The 20,922-nt window shown below is 51.7% G+C and overlaps 1 protein-coding gene across 4 annotated transcripts in view; it reads left to right on the forward strand.

Annotated features, from left to right (window-relative positions):
- The first annotated feature begins 7,632 nt into the window (after positions 1–7,632).
- The window catches only part of KHK (ketohexokinase), a 29,467-nt gene continuing 16,177 nt past the window's right edge, over positions 7,633–20,922 (forward strand). For all 4 annotated transcript variants that reach the window (XM_082251191.1, XM_082251189.1, XM_082251188.1 and 1 more), the window contains exons 1-2: positions 7,633–7,762; positions 15,551–15,667. In XM_082251191.1, coding sequence (XP_082107317.1) covers positions 7,671–7,762; positions 15,551–15,667 — 209 coding nt within the window. In that variant the 5' untranslated portion in view covers positions 7,633–7,670. The remainder of the gene's footprint in view (positions 7,763–15,550; positions 15,668–20,922) is intronic.

The following is a 20,922-nucleotide window of genomic DNA, read 5'->3' on the forward strand; positions in this document are numbered from 1 at the left end:
CTGAGCTCCTCCATCCCCCCATAGCTGAGCTCCTCCATCCCCCCATAGCTGAGCTCCTCCATCCCCTCCATAGCTGAGCTCCTCCATCCCCCCATAGCTGAGCTCCTTCATCCCCCATAGCTGAGCTCCTCCATCCCCCCATAGCTGAGCTCCTCCACCCCCCATAGCTGAGCTCCTCCACCCCCCCCCCATAGCTGAGCTCCTCCACCCCCCATAGCTGAGCTCCTCCATCCCCCCATAGCTGAGCTCCTCCACCCCCCATAGCTGAGCTCCTCCACCCCCCATAGCTGAGCTCCTCCATCCCCCATAGCTGAGCTCCTCCATCCCCCCATAGCTGAGCTCCTCCATCCCCCCATAGCTGAGCTCCTCCATCCCCCCATAGCTGAGCTCCTCCACCCCCCATAGCTGAGCTCCTCCATCCCCCCATAGCTGAGCTCCTCCATCCCTCCATAGCTGAGCTCCTCCATTCCTCCATAGCTGAGCTCCTCCATCCCCCATAGCTGAGCTCCTCCATCCCCCCATAGCTGAGCTCCTCCATCCCCCCATAGCTGAGCTCCTCCATCCCCCCATAGCTGAGCTCCTCCATCCCCCCATAGCTGAGCTCCTCCATCCCTCCATAGCTGAGCTCCTCCATCCCTCCATAGCTGAGCTCCTCCCATCCCCTCCATAGCTGAGCTCCTCCCATCCCATGCTTCTCTTCCCCCCCATAGCTGAGCTCCTCCATCCCCCCATAGCTGAGCTCCTCCATCCCCCATAGCTGAGCTCCTCCATCCCCCATAGCTGAGCTCCTCCATCCCTCCATAGCTGAGCTCCTCCATCCCCCCATAGCTGAGCTCCTTCCATCCCCCCATAGCTGAGCTCCTCCATCCCCCATAGCTGAGCTCCTCCATCCCCCATAGCTGAGCTCCTCCATCCCCCCATAGCTGAGCTCCTCCATCCCTCCATAGCCTGAGCTCCTCCATCCCTCCCATAGCTGAGCTCCTCCATCCCCCCATAGCTGAGCTCCTTCATCCCCCCATAGCTGAGCTCCTCCATCCCCCATAGCTGAGCTCCTCCATCCCTCCATAGCTGAGCTCCTCCATCCTCCATAGCTGAGCTCCTCCATCCCCCATAGCTGAGCTCCTCCATCCCCCATAGCTGAGCTCCTCCATCCCCCATAGCTGAGCTCCTCCACCGCCCATAGCTGAGCTCCTCCACCGCCCATAGCTGAGCTCCTCCATCCCTCCATAGCTGAGCTCCTCCATCCCTCCATAGCTGAGCTCCTACATCCCCCATAGCTGAGCTCCTTCATCCCCACATAGCTGAGCTCCTCCACCGCCCATAGCTGAGCTCCTCCACCGCCCATAGCTGAGCTCCTCCATCCCTCCATAGCTGAGCTCCTCCATCCCTCCATAGCTGAGCTCCTCCATCCCTCCATAGCTGAGCTCCTCCATCCCTCCATAGCTGAGCTCCTCCATCCCCCATAGCTGAGCTCCTTCATCCCCCCATAGCTGAGCTCCTCCATCCCCCCATAGCTGAGCTCCTCCATCCCCCATAGCTGAGCTCCTCCATCCCCCCATAGCTGAGCTCCTCCATCCCTCCATAGCTGAGCTCCTCCATCCCCCCATAGCTGAGCTCCTTCATCCCCCCATAGCTGAGCTCCTCCATCCCCCCATAGCTGAGCTCCTCCACCCCCCCCCATAGCTGAGCTCCTCCACCCCCCCCCCAATAGCTGAGCTCCTCCACCCCCCATAGCTGAGCTCCTCCATCCCCCCATAGCTGAGCTCCTCCACCCCCCATAGCTGAGCTCCTCCACCCCCCATAGCTGAGCTCCTCCATCCCCCATAGCTGAGCTCCTCCATCCCCCCATAGCTGAGCTCCTCCATCCCCACATAGCTGAGCTCCTCCATCCCCCCATAGCTGAGCTCCTCCACCCCCCATAGCTGAGCTCCTCCATCCCCCCATAGCTGAGCTCCTCCATCCCTCCATAGCTGAGCTCCTCCATCCCTCCATAGCTGAGCTCCTCCATCCCCCCATAGCTGAGCTCCTTCATCCCCACATAGCTGAGCTCCTCCACCGCCCATAGCTGAGCTCCTCCATCCCCCCCATAGCTGAGCTCCTCCATCCCCCCATAGCTGAGCTCCTCCATCCCTCCATAGCTGAGCTCCTCCATCCCTCCATAGCTGAGCTCCTCCATCCCCCCATAGCTGAGCTCCTCCATCCCTCCATAGCTGAGCTCCTCCATCCCCCCATAGCTGAGCTCCTCCACCGACCATAGCTGAGCTCCTCCATCCCCCCCATAGCTGAGCTCCTCCATCCCCCCATAGCTGAGCTCCTCCATCCCTCCATAGCTGAGCTCCTCCATCCCTCCATAGCTGAGCTCCTCCATCCCCCCATAGCTGAGCTCCTTCACCCCCCATAGCTGAGCTCCTCCATCCCCCCATAGCTGAGCTCCTCCATCCCCCATAGCTGAGCTCCTCCATCCCCCCATAGCTGAGCTCCTCCATCCCTCCATAGCTGAGCTCCTCCATCCCCCCATAGCTGAGCTCCTTCATCCCCCCATAGCTGAGCTCCTCCATCCCCCATAGCTGAGCTCCTCCATCCCCCATAGCTGAGCTCCTCTATCCCCCCCATAGCTGAGCTCCTCCATCCCTCCATAGCTGAGCTCCTCCATCCCCCATAGCTGAGCTCCTCCACCCCCATAGCTGAGCTCCTTCATCCCCCATAGCTGAGCTCCTCCATCCCTCCATAGCTGAGCTCCTCCATCCCCCATAGCTGAGCTCCCCCATCCCCCATAGCTGAGCTCCTCCACCCCTCCATAGCTGAGCTCCTCCATCCCTCCATAGCTGAGCTCCTCCATCCCCCCATAGCTGAGCTCCTTCATCCCCCCATAGCTGAGCTCCTCCATCCCCCATAGCTGAGCTCCTCCATCCCTCCATAGCTGAGCTCCTCCATCCCTCCATAGCTGAGCTCCTCCATCCCCCATAGCTGAGCTCCTCCATCCCCCATAGCTGAGCTCCTCCACCGCCCATAGCTGAGCTCCTCCACCGCCCATAGCTGAGCTCCTTCATCCCCCATAGCTGAGCTCCTCCATCCCCCATAGCTGAGCTCCTCCATCCCCCATAGCTGAGTTCCTCCACCCCCCCCCCCATAGCTGAGCTCCTCCACCCCCCCCCCCATAGCTGAGCTCCTCCACCCCCCCCCCCCCATAGCTGAGCTCCTCCACCCCCCATAGCTGAGCTCCTCCATCCCCCCATAGCTGAGCTCCTCCATCCATGATCTCCATTCTATTTCATTCAAAAACATCTTTCCTGAGGATTTGTGACCAAAACTAAAGGTCATATTTCAGATGACGGTGAACCCATGTTCTATAAAAGGGTAAAATGACTGATATCATTATATACGGTATGAGGGTCCCCTTATAATAATAATATGTCCCCCTCTCTCTGTCATTGTCTGGATCTGAGCTCTCCTGAGAGAGATCCAGGAGGAGAGAAGAATACTTTGTAGTCGGTTTGTTTTTATATCAATCATAGTTTAATCCATAGGAAGCCCTATGTGTCTCTTCCTCCATACTGAGGATACAATGTAGCATCTCACCACCATCCCCCACACTGACAGCCAAAACCATGTGACCTGACACACCAAGGGGCGGGACACTACCAGCATCATGTGACATAACAGGAAGAGACCCAGAGACACACATGAAGTGAGTGCAAAGAGAGAGGGAGAGAAGGGGAGATGAGTGTGTGAGAGAGAGAGAGAGAAGGAGAGATGAGAGAGGGAGGGAGAGAATGAGGGAGAGAAGGAGAGATGAGAGGAGGGAGGGAGAGATGAGAGAGAAGGAGAGATGAGAGAAGGAGGGAGGGAGAGAGGGAGGGAGGGAAAGAGAGGGAAGGAGGGAGGGAGAGATGAGAGAGAAGGAGAGATGAGAGAGGGAGAGAAGGAGAGATGAGAGAGAGGGAAGAAGAGAAGGAGAGATGAGAGAAGGAGGGAGGGAGAGAAGGAGGGAGAGATGAGGGAGGGAGAGAGAGGGAAGGAGGGAGGGAGAGATGAGAGAGAAGGAGAGAGAGATGAGAGAAGGAGGGAGGGAGAGAAGGGAGGGAGAGAGAGGGAAGGAGGGAGAGATGAGAGAAGGAGGGAGAGATGAGAGAAGGAGGGAGAGATGAGAGAGAAGGAGAGATGAGAGAGAGGGAAGGAGGGAGGGAGAGATGAGAGAGAAGGAGAGATGAGAGAGGGAGAGATGAGAGAAGGAGAGATGAGAGAAGGAGGGAGGGAGAGAAGGAGAGATGAGAGAAGGAGGGAGGGAGGGAGAGAGAAGGAGAGATTAGAGAGAAGGATCGATGAGAGAGGGAGAGATGAGAGAGAAGGGGGGAGAGAAGGAGGGAGGGAGAGATGAGAGAGAAGGAGAGATTAGAGAGAAGGATCGATGAGGGAGGGAGAGATGAGAGAGAAGGGGGGAGAGAAGGAGGGAGGGAGAGAGGGAGGGAGGGAAAGAGAGGGAAGGAGGGAGGGAGAGATGAGAGAGAGAAGGAGAGATGAGAGAGGGAGAGAAGGAGAGATGAGAGAGAGGGAAGAAGAGAAGGAGAGATGAGAGAAGGAGGGAGGGAGAGAAGGAGGGAGAGATGAGGGAGGGAGAGAGAGGGAAGGAGGGAGGGAGAGATGAGAGAGAAGGAGAGAGAGATGAGAGAAGGAGGGAGGGAGAGAAGGGAGGGAGAGAGAGGGAAGGAGGGAGAGATGAGAGAAGGAGGGAGAGATGAGAGAAGGAGGGAGAGATGAGAGAGAAGGAGAGATGAGAGAGAGGGAAGGAGGGAGGGAGAGATGAGAGAGAAGGAGAGATGAGAGAGGGAGAGATGAGAGAAGGAGAGATGAGAGAAGGAGGGAGGGAGAGAAGGAGAGATGAGAGAAGGAGGGAGGGAGGGAGAGAGAAGGAGAGATTAGAGAGAAGGATCGATGAGAGAGGGAGAGATGAGAGAGAAGGGGGGAGAGAAGGAGGGAGGGAGAGATGAGAGAGAAGGAGAGATTAGAGAGAAGGATCGATGAGGGAGGGAGAGATGAGAGAGAAGGGGGGAGAGAAGGAGGGAGGGAGAGATGAGAGAGAAGGAGAGATTAGAGAGAAGGATCGATGAGGGAGGGAGAGAAGGAGAGATGGGAGAGAGAGAGGGAGAGATGAGAGAAGGAGGGAGGGAGAGATGAGAGAGAAGGAGAGATGAGAGGGAGGGAGAAGGAGAGATGAGAGAGAAAGAAGAGAGATGAGAGAGAGAGAGAGAGGGAGGGAGGGGAGGGAGAGATGAGAGAAGGAGAAATGAAAGAAGGGAGAGATGAGAGAGAGAGAGAAGGAGAGATGAGAGATGGGAGAAGAAGAAAGAGGGAGAGATGAGAGAGAGAGAGAAGGGGAGATGAGAGAGGGAGAGATGAGAGAGAGAGAGAGAAGGAGAGATGAGAGAGTGAAAGGTGGGAGGAGAAGAGAGAGGGAGAGAAGGACAGATGCGAGAAGAGAGAGGGGGAGAAGGTGAGGAAAGAGAGCGATGAGAAAGGGAGTACACAAGAAAGAGGAGGGGGGAGAGAGAGGAGAGTGAGCAAAGGGAGAGCGAAAGAAAGAGTGCGGGCAGAGAAAAGCAAATGGAGGAGAGAGACAGGCAGAGAGTGAGAGATAAACGGGAGAGAGAGAGAAATGGGAGAGAAGAGAGAGAAACGGGAGAGAGTGGAGAGAGAAAGAGAAATGGGAGAGAAGAGAGAGAAAAGGGGGAGAGTGGAGAGAGAGAGAGAGAGAGAAATGGGAGAGAAGAGAGAGAAACGGGAGAGAGGTGGAGAGAGAAAGAGAAATGGGAGAGAAGAGAGAGAAACCGTAGAGAGAGAGAGAAAAGGGGGGAGAGTGGAGAGGGAGAGAGAGGGAGAAGGAAAGGGGGAGAGAGAAAAGAAAGAGATGGAGAAGAATGAAGGAGAGAGAGAGAGGACATAGGAGGGAGAAAAGAAGTGGGGAAGAGAGGGAGAGAGAGAACAGAAGAGAGAGAGACAGAGAGATGAGGTGGAGAGAGAGAGAGAGATGAGAAGGAGAGAGTGACAGAGTGAGAGGGAGGAGAAAGAGGAAAAAAAAGCTGTGGACTTGACAACCCCCTATATAAACTCTACCCTGTCCCTTTAATAGAACCCCTTTCCCACCAACATTGTCCTAGATTTTTTTCCTTCCCACCACCCCCTCGCCTCTTCCCTTCCATCCAACCTATACAAACTCATTTATTTTGTGAATGTTAAAATGTATTTGGTTCTGTCAATAAAGCTAATATTTTGAGAGAGATAAAAAGACAAGGGGAAGAGTGAGAGAGTGATAAACTTTATATAGAGTGCAGTGAGTGGTGTCAGTTATGTAGAGTGCAGTGAGTGGTGTCAGTTATGTAGAGTGCAGTGAGTGGTGTCAGTTACATAGAGTGCAGTGAGTGGTGTCAGTTAGGTAGAGTGCAGTGAGTGGTGTCAGTTATATAGAGTGCAGTGAGCAGTGTCAGTTATGTAGAGTGCAGTGAGTGGTGTCAGTTATGTAGAGTGCAGTGAGTGGTGTCAGTTAGGTATAGTGCAGTGAGTGGTGTCAGTTAGGTAGAGTGCAGTGAGTGGTGTCAGTTATGTAGAGTGCAGTGAGTGGTGTCAGTTAGGTAGAGTGCAGTGAGTGGTGTCAGTTATGTAGAGTGCAGTGAGTAGTGTCGGTTAGGTAGAGTGCAGTGAGTGGTGTCAGTTATATAGAGTGCAGTGAGTGGTGTCAGTTACATAGAGTGCAGTGAGTGGTGTCAGTTATGTAGAGTGCAGTGAGGGGTGTCAGTTACATAGAATGCAGTGAGTGGTGTCAGTTATATAGAGTGCAGTGAGTGGTGTCAGTTATGTAGAGTGCGGTGAGTGGTGTCAGTTATGTAGAGTGCAGTGAGTGGTGTCAGTTAGGTAGAGTGCAGTGAGTGGTGTCAGTTACATAGAGTGCAGTGAGTGGTGTCAGTTACATAGAATGCAGTGAGTGGTGTCAGTTAGGTAGAGTGCAGTGAGTGGTGTCAGTTATGTAGAGTGCAGTGAGTGGTGTCAGTTACATAGAATGCAGTGAGTGGTGTCAGTTATATAGAGTGCAGTGAGTGGTGTCAGTTATGTAGAGTGCGGTGAGTGGTGTCAGTTATGTAGAGTGCAGTGAGTGGTGTCAGTTAGGTAGAGTGCAGTGAGTGGTGTCAGTTATGTAGAGTGCAGTGAGTGGTGTCAGTTAGGTAGAGTGCAGTGAGTGGTGTCAGTTACGTAGAGTGCAGTAAGTGGTGTCAGTTATGTAGAGTGCAGTGAGTGGTGTCAGTTACGTAGAGTGCAGTGAGTGGTGTCAGTTACATAGAGTGCAGTGAGTGGTGTCAGTTAGTTAGAGTGCAGTGAGTGGTGTCAGTTATGTAGAGTGCAGTAAGTGGTGTCAGTTATGTAGAGTGCAGTGAGTGGTGTCAGTTACGTAGAGTGCAGTGAGTGGTGTCAGTTACATAGAGTGCAGTGAGTGGTGTCAGTTAGTTAGAGTGCAGTGAGTGGTGTCAGTTAGGTAGAGCTGTGTTTGGTGTCAGTGATGACAGTGTGGGAGTGCTGTGCTGACTCGGCAGTATTACAGGTCAGAGTTCAGTCTGTACTTTGTTTTCCTGCAGATTGTCCTGATCTCACAGACAGACGGAGGGACGGAGGGACGGAGGGCGATGGAGGAGAAGAGAATTCTGTGTATTGGACTCGTCTGTCTGGACATCATCAGTGTGGTGGACAGATACCCCGAGGAGGACTCTGACACCAGGTGAGCTCACATGTCTGTATACTCCCCACCCCTAATGACCAACACCTAGTCACCCCCTATCTAAACCCCACCTTCTAGATGCCCTTTCTCTGGTGCCCCCTCTCTGACCAACTACTGGGAGACCCTTTTCCAACCCCCCCAGATGTCCTGTCTCTTACTATCCCCAAGATACCCCCACTCTGACCAAACCCTCGCCCCTAGATGCCTTCTCTCTGCCCACCCCCAGGTGTTCCCTCTCTGCCCACTTTCAAGATGACCTCTCTTTGCCCACCTCCAGGTTTTCTCTCTCTGACCACCCACAGGGGTCCCCTCTTTGACCACCCCAAAATGTCCCCTCTCTCCCCATCCCTATGTGTCTTTTTTCTCTGACCACCCCCAGGTGTCCCCTCTCTGACCACCCTAGATATCCCCTCTGTTATCGCCCCCAGGTATCTCCTCTCTGACCACCCCTAGGTGTGCCCTTTATGCTGACCTCCCATGTCTCCCTTCTCTGATCACCCCACGTATTTCCTCTCTTATCACCCCCAGGTCTCCCCTCTCTGATCACCCCACGTATCTCCTCTCTGACCACCCCCAGGTCTCCCCTCTCTGATCACCCCACGTATCTCCTCTCTGATCACCCCTGGTATCTCCTCTCTGACCACCCCCAGGTCTCCCCTCTCTGATCACCCCCAGTTCTCCCCTCTCTGATCACCCCCAGGTCTCCCCTCTCTGACTACCCCCAGGTCTCCCCTCTCTGATCACCCCCAGTTCTCCCCTCTCTGACCACCCCCAGGTCTCCCCTCTCTGACCACCCCCAGGTCTCCCCTCTCTGATCACCCCACGTATCTCCTCTCTGACCACCCCCAGGTCTCCCTTCTCTGATCACCCCAGGTATCTCCTCTCTTACCACCCCCAGGTCTCCCTTCTCTGATCACCCCACGTATCTCCTCTCTGACCACCCCCAGGTCTCCCCTCTCTGATCACCCCACGTATCTCCTCTCTGACCACCCCCAGGTCTCCCTTCTCTGATCACCCCACGTATTTCCTCTCTGGCCACCCCCAGGTCTCCCCTCTCTGATCACCCCACGTACCTCCTCTCTGATCACCCCCAGGTCTCCCTTCTCTGATCACCCCACGTATCTCCTCTCTGACCACCCCCAGGTCTCCCTTCTCTGATCACCCCACGTATCTCCTCTCTGATCACCCCCGGTATCTCCTCTCTGACCACCCCCAGGTCTCCCCTCTCTGATCACCCCCAGTTCTCCCCTCTCTGACCACCCCCAGGTCTCCCCTCTCTGATCACCCCCAGGTCTCCCCTCTCTGATCACCCCCAGGTCTCCCCTCTATGACCACCCCCAGGTCTCCCCTCTCTTACCACCCCCAGGTCTCCCCTCTCTGATCACCCCCAGGTCTCCCCTCTCTGACCACCCCCAGGTCTCCCCTCTCTGATCACCCCCAGGTCTCCCCTCTCTGATCACCCCCAGGTCTCCCCTCTCTGACCACTCCCAGGTCTCCCCTCTCTGATCACCCCCAGGTCTCCCCTCTCTGATCACCCCACGTATCTCCTCTCTGACCACCCCCAGGTCTCCCTTCTCTGATCACCCCACGTATCTCCTCTCTGACCACCCCCAGGTCTCCCTTCTCTGATCACCCCACGTATCTCCTCTCTGATCACCCCCGGTATCTCCTCTCTGACCACCCCCAGGTCTCCCCTCTCTGATCACCCCCAGTTCTCCCCTCTCTGACCACCCCCAGGTCTCCCCTCTCTGATCACCCCCAGGTCTCCCCTCTCTGATCACCCCCAGGTCTCCCCTCTCTGACCACCCCCAGGTCTCCCCTCTCTTACCACCCCCAGGTCTCCCCTCTCTGATCACCCCCAGGTCTCCCCTCTCTGACCACCCCCAGGTCTCCCCTCTCTGACCACCCCCAGGTCTCCCCTCTCTGATCACCCCCAGGTCTCCCCTCTCTGATCACCCCCAGGTCTCCCCTCTCTGACCACTCCCAGGTCTCCCCTCTCTGATCACCCCCAGGTCTCCCCTCTCTGATCACCCCACGTATCTCCTCTCTGACCACCCCCAGGTCTCCCTTCTCTGATCACCCCACGTATCTCCTCTCTGACCACCCCCAGGTCTCCCTTCTCTGATCACCCCACCTATCTCCTCTCTGATCACCCCGAGGTCTCCCCTCTCTGATCACCCCCAGGTCTCCCCTCTCTGATCACCCCCAGGTCTCCCCTCTCTGACCACCCCTAGGTCTCCCTTCTCTGATCACCCCACGTATCTCCTCTCTGATCACCCCCAGGTCTCCCTCTCTGATCACCCCCGGTATCTCCTCTCTGACCACCCCCAGGTCTCCCTTCTCTGATCACCCCCAGGTCTCCCCTCTCTGATCACCCCCAGGTCTCCCCTCTCTGATCACCCCCAGGTCTACCCTCTCTGATAACCCCCCGGTATCTCCTCTCTGACCACCCCCAGGTCTCTCCTCTCTGATCACCCCACGTATCTCCTCTCTGATCACCCCACGTATCTCCTCTCTGACCACCCCCAGGTCTCCCCTCTCTGATAACCCCACGTATCTCCTCTCTGACCACCCCCAGGTCTCCCCTCTCTGATCACCCCACGTATCTCCTCTCTGATCACCCCCAGGTCTCCCCTCTCTGATCACCCCCAGGTCTCCCCTCTCTGACCACCCCCAGGTCTCCCTTCTCTGATCACCCCACGTATCTCCTCTCTGACCACCCCCCGGTATCTCCTCTCTGACCACCCCCAGGTCTCTCCTCTCTGATCACCCCACGTATCTCCTCTCTGATCACCCCACGTATCTCCTCTCTGACCACCCCCAGGTCTCCCTTCTCTGATCACCCCACGTATCTCCTCTCTGACCACCCCCAGGTCTCCCTTCTCTGATCACCCCACGTATCTCCTCTCTGATCACCCCCAGGTCTCCCCTCTCTGATCATCCCCAGGTCTCCCCTCTCTGACCACCCCCAGGTCTCCCTTCTCTGATCACCCCACGTATCTCCTCTCTGATCACCCCCAGGTCTCCCTCTCTGATCACCCCCGGTATCTCCTCTCTGACCACCCCCAGGTCTCCCTTTTCTGATCACCCCCAGGTCTCCCCTCTCTGATCACCCCCAGGTCTCCCCTCTCTGATCACCCCCAGGTCTACCCTCTCTGATAACCCCCCGGTATCTCCTCTCTGACCACCCCCAGGTCTCCCTTCTCTGATCACCCCACGTATCTACTCTCTGATCACCCCCAGGTCTCCCTCTCTGATCACCCCCGGTATCTCCTCTCTGACCACCCCCAGGTCTCCCTTCTCTGATCACCCCCAGGTCTCCCCTCTCTGATCACCCCCAGGTCTCCCCTCTCTGATAACCCCACGTATCTCCTCTCTGACCACCCCCAGGTCTCCCCTCTCTGATCACCCCACGTATCTCCTCTCTGATCACCCCCAGGTCTCCCCTCTCTGATCACCCCCAGGTCTCCCCTCTCTGACCACCCCCAGGTCTCCCTTCTCTGATCACCCCACATATCTCCTCTCTGATAACCCCCCGGTATCTCCTCTCTGATCACCCCACGTATCTCCTTTCTGATCACCCCACGTATCTCCTCTCTGATCACCCCACGTATCTCCTCTCTGACCACCCCCAGGTCTCCCCTCTCTGATCACCCCACGTATCTCCTCTCTGACCACCCCCAGGTCTCCCCTCTCTGATCACCCCACATATCTCCTCTCTGACCACCCCCAGGTCTCCCTTCTCTGATCACCCCACATATCTCCTCTCTGACAACCCCCAGGTCTCCCCTCTCTGATCATCCCACGTATCTCCTCTCTGACCACCCCCAGGTCTCCCCTCTCTGATCACCCCCAGGTCTCCCTTCTCTGATCACCCCCAGGTCTCCCTTCTCTGATCACCCCACGTATCTCCTCTGTGATCACCCCACGTATCTCCTCTCTGATCACCCCCGGTATCTCCTCTCTGACCACCCCCAGGTCTCCCTTCTCTGATCACCCCCAGGTCTCCCCTCTCTGATCACTCCCAGGTCTCCCCTCTCTGATCACCCCCAGGTCTACCCTCTCTGATAACCCCCCGGTATCTCCTCTCTGACCACCCCCAGGTCTCTCCTCTCTGATCACCCCACGTATCTCCTCTCTGATCACCCCACGTATCTCCTCTCTGATCACCCCACGTATCTCCTCTCTGACCACCCCCAGGTCTCCCCTCTCTGATCACCCCACGTATCTCCTCTCTGACCACCCCCAGGTCTCCCTTCTCTGATCACCCCCAGGTCTCCCCTCTCTGATCACCCCCAGGTCTCCCCTCTCTGATCACCCCCAGGTCTCCCCTCTCTGACCACCCCCAGGTCTCCCTTCTCTGATCACCCCACGTATCACCTCTCTGATCACCCCCAGGGCTCCCTCTCTGATCACCCCCGGTATCTCCTCTCTGACCACCCCCAGGTCTCCCCTCTCTGATCACCCCCAGGTCTCCCCTCTCTGATCACCCCCAGGTCTCCCCTCTCTGATAACCCCACATATCTCCTCTCTGACCACCCCCAGGTCTCCCCTCTCTGATCTCCCCACATATCTCCTCTCTGACCACCCCCAGGTCTCCCTTCTCTGATCACCCCACGTATCTCCTCTCTGACCACCCCCAGGTCTCCCCTCTCTGATCACCCCACGTATCACCTCTCTGATCACCCCCAGGGCTCCCTCTCTGATCACCCCCGGTATCTCCTCTCTGACCACCCCCAGGTCTCCCCTCTCTGATCACCCCCAGGTCTCCCCTCTCTGATCACCCCCAGGTCTACCCTCTCTGATAACCCCACATATCTCCTCTCTGACCACCCCCAGGTCTCCCCTCTCTGATCTCCCCACATATCTCCTCTCTGACCACCCCCAGGTCTCCCTTCTCTGATCACCCCACATATCTCCTCTCTGACCACCCCCAGGTCTCCCCTCTCTGATCACCCCACGTATCTCCTCTCTGACCACCCCCAGGTCTCCCCTCTCTGATCACCCCACGTATCTCCTCTCTGACCACCCCCAGGTCAGAGACATGTCATGACATCACTTCCGGGTACTCGGCGGCAAATTTTAAAAAATCCAAGCATTCAAAACAGCCAAACTTGGCGTTTTGAATGCTTTTAAGTGCAGAGGAGGGGTTTGAGGTCTTTTAGACCCCCAGATCCCTCCACAAGAGTACCTGTGAAAAAAAAAAAAAATTTTAAATGTCCGAAAATATCCGCCAATATCGGCCGATACCGATATCCGATGGCCAAATTATTGGTATCTGCAATAAAAAAACGATATCAGTCAATCACTACTAAAGAGCTTGTATTTTTATTTTTTCTCTGGGTGATCTATTGTTGCTGGGGGGTCTATTGTTGCTGACGGGGGCTGTATTGTTGCTGGGGGTATTATGTTCCTGGAGAGCCTGTCATTGCTGTGATCACTGGTAGAGTCTATTGTTGCTGAGCAGCTTCTATTTTTGCTCTGGGGTGACCTATTGTTGCTTCGGGCTCTATTGTTGCTGGAAAGGGGGGGGGGGTTATTATTTTCCTGGAGGGCCTGTTGTTGCTGGGGGAAACAGTTGTTACTGGTGGAGTCTATTAATGCTGAGAGGCTTCTATTGTTGCTCTAGGGCAGTGATGGTGAACCTTGGCACCCCAGATGTTTAGAACTACATTTCCCATGATGCTCAACTACACTGCAGAGTGCATGACCATCATGAGAAATGTAGTTCCAAAACATCTGGGGTGCCAAGGTTCGCCATCACTGCTCTAGGGTGATCTATTGTTGCTGGAGGGGTCTATTGTTGCTTGGGGGATCTATTGTGGCTGGGGGGGAGGAGTCTATTGATGCTTGCTCCAGGGGACACATTTTACTGGCTTTCTTGCTATCATTAACAAATTCTATACAAATGACTTGGCACCAGAAAATTACGCTTGGTTCTCTATTCTGCAAAAGTTGCTGTAGAAAGAAACGCAAACCCATCAGAAGTCTCCCTTGGGAGGGGGGGGGGGGTTATAACACTTTTGATGTTTCAGGATCTGGAAGAGCGGGAGGTACTAAGGTTGTACACAGATGATATGTCCCACAAACTATAGTTGTAGTCTTAGAAAATTTGAGTTTTCTTCTTAATAGTACAAAGAGCACATGCAGGTGCCTCTCATTTGCTGGCCAATCACGCACAGTGGTACCATGATCATGTGACCCAGTATTGATAGTTTTGGCAGTGTGGGCGGTGCCAAGTCCTGCTGGAAAATGAAATCAGCATCTCCATAAAGCTGGTCAGCAGAGGGAAGCATGAAATGCTTCATAATTTCCTGCTAGAGGTTGCGCTGACTTTGGACTTGATAAAACACAGTGGACCAACACCAGCAGATGACATGCTGCCAAAAATACCAATACCTGGTTTAATGATCATGGGATCACTGTGCTTGATTGGCCAGCAACAGAGTTGTATAAAGCACTCGAAACCCATACTTGAGTAAAAGTACAAGTGCTCGATCAAAAAGTGACTTGAGTAGAAGTGGAAGTACTCGATCAAAAAGTGACTTGAGTAGAAGTACTAAAGTATTCAACATTTTTTGTACTTAAGTATTGCAAGTAGTTTTTTTTTTAATTTTGCTACTCAAGTACTGAAAGTAAAAGTACAAGTACTGTGTTATGTAGTTATTAAAGAAACAAGTCAAAAGTTTGAACATCGTATTGTTTTTTATTATTTCATATGCAGCTTTTATTTATACATACAGTAGCTTTTATTTTCTTATGCGCTGATAATACACATGTTTTGAGCTTCATGAAACCTGCCATCTACTGTTCTGGCAGTGGTCATTTTTAAAATAGTAACGAGTAACTATGCAGCACAAAAAAAAAATATTGGAGTAGAAGTATTGAAATCATCGAAAAAATGTAGTGAAGTAGAAGTAGGAGAAAAAAATTCTACTCTAGGAAAGTACAGATACCGCCTTTCGGTACTTAAGTACAGTAGTGAAGTAGTTCTACTTAGTTACTATACATCTCTGGCCAGCAAACTCGCCTGACCTAAACCCCATAGAGAATCTGTGGGGTATCGTCAAGAGGAAGATGAGAGACACCAGACCCAACCATGCAGATGAGATGAAGGCCTCTATTCAAGCAACCTGGGCTTCCATAACACCTCAGCAGTGCCACAGGCAGATGACCTCCATGCCAACTCCGCATTGATGCAGTAATTCATGCAAAAGGAGCCCCTGCCAAGTACTAAGTGCATACTATACTGTACATGGACATACTTTTCAATAAGCCAACATTTCTGTATTAAAAATCCTTTTTTTTATTGGTCTTATGTCATTTTCTAATTTTCTGAGATACTGAATTTTGGGGTGTCACTAGCTGTAAGCCATAATCATCAAATGTAAAAGAAAGAAATTCTTGTAATATATCACTCTGTGTGTAACACGTCTATATAAAATTTAGTTTCACTTTTTGAATTGAATTACTGAAATAAATTAACTTTTTGATGATATTCTAATTTTATGAGATGTACCTGTAGTATGGGGAGGGGGGCTAAGAGGAGAATGGACAGCTGCCCCTAAAACAGCTTAAAAGAGGTTTCATATTGCACAAGTGTTAAGTATTTTATTTTATTGTATTATGTTACAGTGTAATATTTTATATTATATTGTTATGTTACAGTACTCTATAGTATTATAAAGAACATTTTAGTGCAATAAGTTGCAGTGTGTTATATTTTGTTATAATATGTTGCAGTATGTTTTATTATATGGATGTTTAATGTGAAGTCTCGTATTGCAGGTGTCTTTCTCAGCGATGGCAGCGAGGGGGGAATGCCTCCAATTCCTGCACTGTACTCTCTCTTCTTGGGGCTCCTTGTGCCTTCATGGGGTCACTGGCTCCAGGGCACATAGCTGAGTAAGTAGAGATGTGGCCCTTGACTGAAATGGGCACATGGATGGAGAAGTATGCAGTAAGGATGGTTCATGGGCAAGCAGGATTCGGTTTACCAGTTAGGTGGGGGGGGGGGGGGGGCTTGGAGTGACAATTTTTGGCTAGACTTGTGTATAAGGGTTGTGTTAGGGGTCAATGGATGAAGGGAGTTTGCTTTATGGGATGAATGTAGTTGGTGTAGATTTAATGATGGAAGGGCAGGAGTATATGAAAAAGGATAGGATCTGTGTGAGGTTGCGCTAGTGTGGGAGCAAATAAAGAAAGGGGAGTCTCTAGGCAGCATTGGTATTTTTAGGAGGCAGGTTTAGCTTGGAAGTACTGGAGAAAAGTAGAGGGGTGTTTAAGGCAGGGGTGGGGTTTGTAGGAGATAGGTTTGGTTAGGAGGTACTGGAGGAACGTAGAGAGGTCTATAAGACAGAGATGGGGTTTGTAGGAGGTAGGGTTGGTTGGGATGTATTGGAGGAAAGTAGAGGGGTCTCTAAGGCATAGATGGGGTTTGTAGGGGATAGGGATGGTTGAGGGGTACTGGAGGAAAGTTTAAGGATCTCTAAGGCAGGGATGATGTTTGTAGGAGGTAAAGTGGGTTGTGGGGTACTGGAGGAGAGTAGAAGGGTCTCTAAGGCAAGGATGGGGTTTGTAGGAGGTAGAGTGGGTTGTGTGGTACTGGAGGAAAGTGGAAGGGTCTCTAAGGCAGGGATGGGGTTTGTAGGATGTACAGTGGGTTGTGAAGTACTGTAGAAAAGTAGAGGGGTCTATGAGGCAGGGATGGGGGTTTGTAGGAGATAGGGTTTGTTGGGAGGTACTGGAGGAAAGTAGAGGGGTCTCTAAGGCAGGGATGGGGTTTGTAGGATGTACAGTGGGTTGTGAGGTACTGTAGGAAAGTAGAGGGGTCTATGAGGCAGGGATGGGGGTTTGTAGGAGATAGGGTTTGTTGGGAGGTACTGGAGGAAAGTATAGGGGTCTCTAAGGCAGGGATGGGGTTTGTATGATGTACAGTGGGTTGTGAGGTACTGTAGGAAAGTAGAGGGGTCTATGAGGCAGCAATGGGGGTTTGTAGGAGATAGGGTTTGTTGGGAGGTACTGGAGGAAAGTAGAGGGGTCTCTAAGGCAGGGATGGGGTTTGTAGGATGTACAGTGGGTTGTGAGGTACTGTAGGAAAGTAGAGGTGTCTATGAGGCAGGGATGGGGGTTTGTAGGAGATAGGGTTTGTTGGGAGGTACTGGAGGAAAGTATAGGGGTCTCTAAGGCAGGGATGGGGTTTGTATGATGTACAGTGGGTTGTGAGGTACTGTAGGAAAGTAGAGGGGTCTATGAGGCAGGGATGGGGGTTTGTAGGACATAGGGTTTGTTGGGAGGTACTGGAGGAAAGTAGAGGGGTCTCTAAGGCAGGGATGGGGTTTGTAGGAGGTACAGTTGGTTGTGAGGTACTGTAGGAATGTAGAGGGGTCTATGAGGCAGGGATGGGGGTTTGTAGGAGATAGGGTTTGTTGAGAGGTACTGGAGGAAAGTAGAGGGGTCTCTAAGGCAGAGATGGAGTTTGTAGGGGACAGGGATGGTTGAGGGGTACTGGAGGAAAGTTTAAGGATCTATAAGGCAGGGATGATGTTTGTAGAAGGTAAAGCGGGTTGTGAGGTACTGAAGGAGAGTAGAAGGGTCTCTAAGGCGAGGATGGGGGTTTGTAGGAGGTAGAGTGGGTTGTGAGGTACTGGAGGAAAGCAGAAGGGTCTCTAAGGCAGGGATGGGGTTTGTAGGATGTACAGTGGGTTGTGAAGTACTGTAGGAAAGTAGAGGGGTCTATAAAGCAGGGATGGGGGTTTGTAGGAGATAGGGTTTGTTGGGAGGTACTGGAGGAAAGTAGAAGGATCTCTAAGGCAGAGATGGGGTTTGTAGGTGGTAGGGTTGGTTGGGAAGTACTGGCGGAAACTAGAGGAGTCTCTAGGTCAGGGGTGGGGTTTGTAGGAGGTAGGGTTGGTTTGGAAGTACTAGAGGAAAACAAAGGGGTCTTAAAGGTAGGGGTAGGGTTTGTGTGATGTAAGGTTAGCATGGGGGCAATAAAGGAAATAGAGGGGAGTAGTTTATAAGGGAGGAGTCATGTTCATGTTTTAAAATGTTGTCTCCCTTTGAATTGTTGTGCCATCTGTCTTTCTATACATTTATAACCTAATTCTACAGTGTGCAATGCTCTACTGTCCTGTGAGAACGTTGTATAGGGAGCATCTTAACTGGCCACTGCCAAGCCAATCACTGTGCTACTCATCAATCACATGACCTCATCATGTCACCAATTTCTAATAATATGGGAGGAGAAAATAGACATGACTTATTAGCAGCAAGTGTATTATTCTATAATCTGTAGAAAATACAAAATACATATAAAGGAAAGGTGAGGCCACTCAGAAGTTATACTCATGTATAGGTGGAGTGGACTGTTTTGCTTCCTATACCTTCTGGAGTCTCTAGCATTGGGACAGTGAGATCTCCCTACCCCCCCCCCCCCCCCCATGGTTCCTGGTTCTATTCATCCTCAGTTTGGAGATTGGGTCTCTCCACCTGAAATGGGGAATTCCAGCAGCCTCTTTTTAATTTTCCATAACCTAATATAAATGTTTAAAAACCAGGAACAAAGAAAAGGATGTGTTGGGCGCTTGTGCCGACAGGTGGGACCCGCACTGAAATGTGGATCAAATGGAGAGAGGTACATGAACTCCAAATGTAGCAAAGTTCCGATGTTGATTCTGAGGGCAGCACTGTAGGCAGGCAAAAGCCAGAATCCCGCTGGCACATATAAAACAGAAGAGGACAGGCGCCACTCAATAACAAGCAAAGTTTATTGCACAAAAAACATAGCACACTTACATAGAAGTTGGGTTCGGGCTTCTCCTGATAGCTTCTCTACCCCTATATGGCATGGCGCTTCTTCCTATCGGCCGGACCAGCAGCCGGGAGATGACGCCGCTAGAGTGGAATCCAATGGGGGAGCAGGATCAGACCACAGACGGCGGTGAACCGCTCGTCGGCTTGTGATGACGTAACGCGTTTCTGAGTGGCGCCTGTCCTCTTCTGTTTAATATAAATGTTTAGTTCCCCAAAAGATGGGGCCCCTATAATGGCAGGTGTGTAGAACAATGAAGAACTCATTAACTAAGTCCCCAGAAGATATAAGGAATCATTCAATTATTCAGTTTCCCAACATCTACCAAATGCCAAAATAATACTTCTGTGTGGGTGACCCTTTCATAAACGTGTTGAAACTGCACCTCCCACTCTTTGGCCTCCTCAAGTATTGTAGACATTCCCTGGCCTGTATAAAGAATGAGTAGATCACAGATCATTTTCCCACTTTTCATTCTTCCTGCTGGGTGGAGTTGCCGAAAGTAATCTAGACATAGCCCAATAATGGCTCAACACTGGCCAAAACTAGCCCACTTGAGATATTCCTTTTGAGGGACAAGGAACACCTGAAAAAGTGCTCACCAAACACCAACCTAAAGGTCTTTTTACAACGTACAGAGGAAAACAGCCTCTCCTGGCATGTGCATGGCTGGCCAGAATTGGTCAGAATAAAGCAGAAAGGAGCACTTCTCCCCTGAGATGAGGGGCAATATTTGGCTATTTCTTCATTGGAAACCTGCACTGAAATAAACATGGAGGCGAATCCTGTCGACATCTGTAAGAAAATGCTACTTTTCTGTCTGTCTCTACACTTAGTATGAATTTCTGACCCAGAACAAGCATGCAACTAGTTAAATCACAACTCATTACCTGCATACTTGTTCCAGGTTAGGGGCTCTAATATTGGAAGCTATTGGGCCATCATGATAACCAGGCAATTCTCATTTTTGGAAGGATGTCAACAATGATTCCTATGATTATCTCAGTACAAATTTCCTTGAAAAATTACCAAGCTGGCAACCTCGTTACACAATCTAGAATTCTTCACCTTCCCATTCTCTTCCAAAACCCTCAGATGTGTTTTACTCAACTTTCTATCATTACCCAAGTCCAGATTTCCCACTTCTCTGATATTACCAAATTTCTGCTCTTCCTCTATCAGATCCTCCATGAACATCCAACGTCTCTTATGTGTGAAAACCACCTTTCCTCCTCATGTTTCTCACTTAAGCCCCGTACACACGCAACGAATTTCCGCCGACCGGTCGTCCATCTTTTGTCCAGAGTGCGTGTCTGTTGGTTGGAATGTGCTCTAGACTGCACACGAATTTTCCCGCACGACAGAATTCTACTTCAGAAGTGATGTCATGTGTTGGATTGCTTTCTTTGTGTTCTTTCATCTCTGAGCATGCCTAGTCTTGCTCATAAGATTTTTCCCCATCGAAATCTGTACTAATGAGATGAAAATCGGACGTGTTTTGGCGGTCGACGAAAATTTTTTAGCCTGCACACCAGGATTTTTTCGGCCGAAAAGTCGGAGTCGGTTGTCGGAAGCATCATACTAACAAGCCGAAAATCAGCAGATCGGTCGTCGGACGAAATTTCCCGGCCGAATTTCTATTCGTGTGTACGGGACTTTAGACTTCTATCACATCTGTGTTCCTTCCATTCCTCTTCCTCTTCATCCCTGAATTTATACCATCTTTCACTGTGTCCGATCCACTCTTCTTTCATATAGTCATCATTGAGACTTCCTTCATCTGCTATGTCCTTTCTATAAATCCTGAACTTCCTTCTTCAGCTCCTGGGTCACATACAGTCTTCTCTTTATTCTTGAACTTTCACATTCTGCTCCAGAGTAATATTCCATAACCCCCTCTTCGTTCCCAAACTTCCACCTTCTGCATTTGGGTCACATTCAGTCTTCTCTACATTTCTGAACTTCCACCTTATCCTCAGTCACATTCAGTCTTCTCTACATTTCTGAACTTCCACCTTATCCTCAGTCACATTCAGTCTTCTCTACATTTCTGAACTTCCACCTTATCCTCAGTCACATTCAGTCTTCTATGATTCCTAAGCTTCCACTGTTTTCGCCTCAGTCACATTCAGTCTTCTCCTATTCATTCATGAGCTTCCATCTTCTCTTCTGTCACATTCATTATTTTCTTAATTCCTGAATTTCCACCTTCTTCTGGGTCACCTCCAGTCATCTTCTTTTCATTCCTAACCTCCACCTTTTTCTCCTGGGTCACATCCAGTCCTCTCATCTTCATTGCTGTACCTCCACCTCCTCATTCACATTCAGTCTTCTCATTTTCATTCCT

Source organism: Pelophylax lessonae (assembly GCF_965119305.1).
Source record: "Pelophylax lessonae genome assembly, chromosome: 3".
Taxonomy (NCBI): Eukaryota; Metazoa; Chordata; class Amphibia; order Anura; family Ranidae; genus Pelophylax; species Pelophylax lessonae.